Raw genomic sequence first — 6078 nt, 5'->3', positions numbered from 1 at the left:
TTTTTCTGTGTTTTACCCTCAGTTACTTTGACACAAAGGCATCTTCTGTGTTGCTTACACCTCTGATGAAGTCTCACAAGTGCCAGTATTGATAAATGATCAGAATTATAATATCTCTGACTGTCTGGGTCAAAATTGAATTGAATTGAATCGAATCATGGATCGAATTGAATCGGGACCTTGTGAATTGGAATTGAATCGAGTCTAGAAATCAGTGACGATATGATACTCTGTCTCTTGTTTGTTAGAGCTTCAACCTTTTGGATGGTAAGGTGAACATGGTATTCACAGAGAGATTTCTGTAAGTGGTCCTGAACCCCTGCAGTGATTTTCCACAACAGAATCCTGCCTGCTTTTAGTGCAGTGTCACATGAAGCCCGAATATTGAGATTTCTCCAGATTTTGGAATATTTTGATAATATTATATAGCCTACTGAAGATGGCGGCACATTCAAACTCTTTACAATTATAGTATATTCAGTTTACTGGATGGTAAAAATTAAATCTAGGTGTATGTCACTGCATGCACAGAGACAGACTACATATATCAGCTTTGAATTACAGAGTATTGTTATTACTGGACATAATGCATAAAATGACAATATTGTACTTCACTAACTTTAGCACCATGTTTATGAAAATCTTCAGTTACTCACCGTTTTCTTGTTGCTGAGTCTTTTGGGTACCACGCAGCTGCCACCTTGGGTGAAAAATAAAAACCCACTCAGTAATCAATCGAATCCTCAGATAATCGATTTACAAACAGATTTGATGTGGTTATTGGGTTATTGGTAGAGAAGATGCCCTTGCACACCTGTATCATGTTGATGACATGGTACGGCAACCAGAACAGGCCAAACATTATGACGATAGCCAGGATAAGTTTCTCGCTGCGGATATTTCGTTGAAACCTGGTCTCCCTCAGGCGTTTCAGGATGAGAACGTAGCTGGTTATAATGATTGCATAAGGAATAATGAATCCTGCCACTGTCTGAAAGGCGTACTCAAACCTCACCTGCACATGAGAGGATATAAAGAAAAGCTGTTTCCTTAGATATTAAATGAAAAACAAAGAAATAGAGCCAAAATTATGAAACTGTTTAAACTGATCAACTTCTCTGGGGTTTTTTTTGTCAAATGAGAGGACAAAATGAAACATCTGAAGACCTAAAATCAAGTAATGTTGTTATGGTCTTTGATCTGAAAAGGGCCATTCTGCAAAATAAATCATTTTACTTTATGTAGTTTTAGAATATTTTGATTCTAATTTGATTCTGATTTGCCACCTTACTTAAGGAGGACTTTTACTTGTAAAGAAGGAATGTTTTACAGAAGAGCATTACTACATTTATGAAGGATCAATGCAAAATGATTTTCAGAATTTTGTGCAGTGCCACTACCCATGCATCAGTATTTATGGTGTGGGCTCAAGGGCTTAAAAAACATGCAGTCTGGTGTAATTTGAGTTATTTTAACTACATTTTGAACACTAGTTAAGCTGCAGCTTCCAAGGCCTTAAACACAGTAACAAACACATCTGCAATATTTCTTTCCTCTCACTTTCAGATAGTGTGTTCCCGTTAAAATAGGCAAATGTTTTAGCTGTCTAATTGTTCATGAAATCATATCTAATAAAATGTAGAGTATTATAAGAGTATTTTTTGACACGGTAGTTTTTATCAATAGTTACAGTTTAAACAGGGAGATATACTACATTTCAGGAGAAATAAACAAACAACCAAAATATCCTCCTTTAATCTGAGAATGTAAGTCATTTTTTCCCCAACAACATTTAACCAGTCTTTTAAAGAACCATTTTTTCTTTTATTAATTAAGTCATGAATGAAGAATTCTGGCCCTTTTGCTCAAAGCGTGATCATGTTCAATACCTCATTCACTATTTCACTGGCTCTCACATGCAGAAGGTTTTTAGAAGGCATTTTGATAATGGAAACAAATATGGTTATGAATCTAATCAGATCAGTGGCAGACAAATAACCAACACAAGTGTACTTACATGTCTACGCAGTGTGTGATTGGGTGCACACACATATGTTGTTTGATTCATATCATCAGTTTCTTCTTTCACATCTCGAAACACCAACGAAGGAATGGAAATGACCATCACTAGCACCCATGTGCCTAGGATCACCCTCTTCACAACCTTCCTGGTGATCAGGTGATACAGTGTGTGTGGAAAGACCACGGCCAACAGCCTGTTCACGCTCATCAGGGTTATCAGAAAGACTGATGCATACATGTTGGAGTTGCACAGGTAGAACACAATTTTGCACATGGTGTTACCAAAGACCCACGACTGCATGGCCAGGTAGATGATGAAAAAGATGGTGAGAGCCATGAGGAACCCATCAGCACATGCCAAGTTGAGGATGAGGAGGGTGGTGACTGAGCGTTGGCGTATGCGGGCCAGGATGCTCCAGACAATGAAGAGATTTCCAGGGACACCCAGGAGGAAGACCAAGCTGAAGATGAGGGCACCAATGGCTGCGGAATAGTCATTTTTCACAGCATTTTCCTCATCAGGGTCAGGAGTAGTCTTTGGGCCAGTCAGGAATGAGACACTTATGTTGTTCATGCTAGATGAACTTTTGAACCTGAAAGAAAAACCCATTGGTTTTCTTTGACTCTCCAATTGAAACATGAATTACTAGTCAAGAAAGAGCTTCAACATACATACTTAACAGACATATTCCCTACGTGCACTTATAAAGCTTGGGTTTTCTCTAATCCACATAGAGTCAAAAGTATATGCAGAGTCAAATTTATATGTACACCTCCACTAATATTTGTTTAAATATCCCTTAGCAAGTTTCACCTCAACCAAGGCTTTTGCTAGCCATTAACAAGCTTCTAGTATAATTGTGGATAGCTATCTGATCATTCTTCTTGGCATAAATAGTAGAGTTAATTTAAATTGGTGGATTTTTTGGTATAGACACAACTTTTAAGCAGAGATCAAAAAAATTCAGTAGCGTTGTGGTCAGAGATTTGGGGAAACCAGTCCCATCACGCTGTGTTTTCTCCACGCTCCAAGTTCCCTGTGTTCCCAGTAGGGCTGCCACGATTAGTCGACTAGTCACGATCACGTCGACTATCAAAATCGCGACGACAAATTTAATAGTCAATGTGTCGTCTTGTAAGATCCTGAAAGACGCAGGAATAATTACAGTTGAACCCCGACTTACGAAATTAATTTGTTCCCGAGGGTCCTTCGCAGGGCTAACACAGAGAGACAGACAACCATTTGCACTCACACCTATGGGCAATGTAGACTAATCAATTAACCTATCCCCACAAACTGTATGTCTTTGGACAGTGGGAGGAAGCGGGAGTACCCGGAGGGAACCCATGCAAACACGGGGAGAACATGCAAACTCCACACAGAAAAAACACAGCCTGATGGTGGAATTGAACTCAGGACCTTCCTGCTATGCAGCAACAGTGCTAACCACCCTTCCACTGTGCTGCCTCAGTAATTAATGCTGCAATCTTAAATTTGATCAACCTATCTCTAATAATTGGTACCACAGGCCTTCAAGCTGTCACTAATTAAACCATTACTTAAAAAGCCATCTCTAGCTGTCTTAGGCCTTCCTTTGATCTAAAAACGTTTTGAAAGAGTAGCTGTTGAACAGCTGACAGATCATCTGCAGAGGAATGGTTTCTTTGAAGAGTTTCACTCATCTCTGTGCTTGTTCTGCTAGACCTCAGTGCAGCGTTCGATACTGTAGACCATAATACTTTATTACAGTGATAAGAGCATGCTGTATATATATTAAAGTACTGTGCTGCAGTGGTTTGAATCATATTTATCTAATAGACTCCAAATTGTTCTTGTAAATAAAGAGTTCTCTTCACACACTAAGGTTAATTATGGAGTTCCGCAGGGTTCAGTGCTAGGACCAATTCTGTTTACATTATACATGCGTCCTTTATCCGGTATCATCAGAAAGAATCGCATACAGTTTCACTGCAATGCAGATGAGACCTAACTTTCTCTTTCCATGAAGCCAGATGATACACACCAATTAGTTAAACTGCGGGAATGTCTTAAAGATATAAAGACCTGGATGACCTCTAATTTTTTTGCTTCTAAATTCAGATAAAACTGAGGTGATGTACTTGGCCCTAAAAATTTTAGATCTAACCAGATTCTTAGAGCTGGATCAGGTGACTCTGAATCCTCCCTTAGTTAGGTTGCAATAGGCGTAGGATGTTGAAGGATTGTCATGATTCATGGGAAGTATTTCTTCTTCAGTCATCTTTTTCTACATCTTTTTGTACAGAAATAACTCAAAAATAAAAACAATTGTTGGCTCACACCTTACTACTGTACTGCAGCCTTTAAATTATTTACATCCAAGGCTCTAGCCAATGTTTCAGCATAATCTCATAAACACCATATTAAAACGCACCAAACATTGATATTAACAGCAAATACTGCATCGAAGAGCATTATTTCAACAGTCTTTGGTTCACATTGAAGTTTTTTTCCTTACTTGTGTCACTACAGTCTCTCACTGGAAGTGCAGTACAAGCAGTTGGCTTCTGAGTCAATTTTGCACACCGTAGTAAAAGCCTTTGTGTATCTGTGCACACTGACCACAAATAAATAAATACATAAATACATAAACGTGAGTGATGGAAGTTTATGGGTTCAGAAGTTGGTCATCATATCATGACATGATGAGAAGAAGTAATTTATTTTCAGGCATTTATTTGAGAACGAAATAAACGAGATGAAAAATTATCATCCACTTTAGAAAGTCTGAAAAGTAAAGAACTGCGAAAAAGCCAATAAATGTGCATCTAAGCATTCCGATAATGTGATGGGTTTTAAAAAAACATGTTATTTTGTATCAATAACTGACTTCAGAAAAATTGTTTTAAGATTTTTTTAGCTTTGAAATAAATTCACTTGTCAAAAAAATTGGGTGGTCCAGGGGTGGTCCAAAGAAACAGGTGCTAAGTGTTTTTGTTTATAATCCACTCACCTTTTCACGATGTATTTTCTCTTTGTGATATGTATATCGTTCAAAAATCCGCTGCTCACCAGCCCTGACAGTGCTCCTGTGAGCTCAAACTATAACATCTCGCCTCGCGGGTTGTAACATGCTGTGGTTTAAGGGAGCGCTTCAGAGAGGCGTGTCCTTCATTAAAACTCTCCCGCTCCCCTTTTCTGTCGAAACCTTTGTATTATCTCGATGTATGATTGTCCTGGGAATTTTTTTCTGTGCTAAAACAGTCTTCACTCTGTTATTATTTATAAAAAAGCATGCGTTCTTTAAGATAACGTGTTCCAGTGTGAGGTACCATAATGCATTTCTCTGTTTCCTGAGACGCTTTTCACCCTGAGTCAATTGTTATTAAAAGCACCCGAGGCGTATAGATAAAATTTAAAAGCTTGCATTTTAGAGAATAGGCACGCATAAGCAAAACATTCTTGTTCATACAAGTCTCTGTCACTGACAGGAATGCAGCTTTCCATGAAACGGGGAAGAGAGAAACTTTGGAGAAGCCCAACCCGCTCACGAACTGAGTGAATGACGCGGTTTTTTTCTTTTCTTTTACTTCCAGGAATTCCAGGTTATGCATGTCTACCTTTAGTGAAGCCATGTTTTTCGTAATCATCTGCTCTAAGCTGTTGAAATGGAGAAACCACATGTGCAGAACGGGTTGGCAAACCACAATCAATCAGATAACCTCAAATGCAACCACTAAACAAAATAAACAAACAAACAAAAATACTCGTTTTACTTTTCAAAAAGCTGTTCAATTAACGATTTTTCTACACTGCACTTCATCTGACAACCAAAGTAGCTCAACTGAGGGTGGCTACATTAACATCCTGTTACTATATCAGTGTTGTCACATCTCCTGAGCTCTCACCGTCAGTATCGATGTGTCAACCGTAACCACTGTGGTGATTACATCTTTCGTCAAACTCAGATGTCACACAGGTCTCAAGCACCGAGTTTATCCTGCTTGTGCCAGCTTTGTGGTCTAGTTAGTGCCACCACTGAAGAAACTAGTTTGATCCTGCCTGTCTTGGCTTAA

At 38.7% G+C, this 6078-nt stretch overlaps 1 protein-coding gene across 3 annotated transcripts; it reads right to left on the bottom strand.

Annotated features, from left to right (window-relative positions):
• Positions 1-124: 124 nt before the first annotated feature.
• LOC102312378 (leukotriene B4 receptor 1) lies at positions 125-5452 on the bottom strand. 3 transcript variants are annotated; one of them, XM_014332339.2, is made up of 5 exons: positions 5016-5452; positions 4521-4619; positions 2018-2615; positions 815-1015; positions 125-700 (listed from the first exon to the last, which is right to left on the bottom strand). In XM_014332339.2, the coding sequence occupies exons 3-5, from the start codon at positions 2594-2596 to the stop codon at positions 653-655; spliced, it is 828 nt and encodes a 275-aa protein (XP_014187825.2). In that variant the 5' UTR covers positions 2597-2615; positions 4521-4619; positions 5016-5452; the 3' UTR covers positions 125-652. The 3 variants fall into 3 exon arrangements, with proteins under 3 accessions (XP_014187825.2, XP_005918180.2, XP_042075012.1); XM_005918118.3 differs by lacking the exon at positions 4521-4619 and having other exon boundaries at positions 5016-5439; XM_042219078.1 differs by lacking the exons at positions 4521-4619; positions 5016-5452 and having other exon boundaries at positions 2018-3231.
• Between the last annotated feature and the right edge of the window lie 626 nt (positions 5453-6078).

Source organism: Haplochromis burtoni, unplaced genomic scaffold (genome assembly GCF_018398535.1).
Source record: "Haplochromis burtoni strain Fernald_Lab_line unplaced genomic scaffold, NCSU_Asbu1 Contig_27, whole genome shotgun sequence".
In the NCBI taxonomy this organism is placed as follows: Eukaryota; Metazoa; Chordata; class Actinopteri; order Cichliformes; family Cichlidae; genus Haplochromis; species Haplochromis burtoni.
Note: the sequence above shows the minus strand (reverse complement) of the source record. Positions and strands in the feature narration are given on the sequence as shown.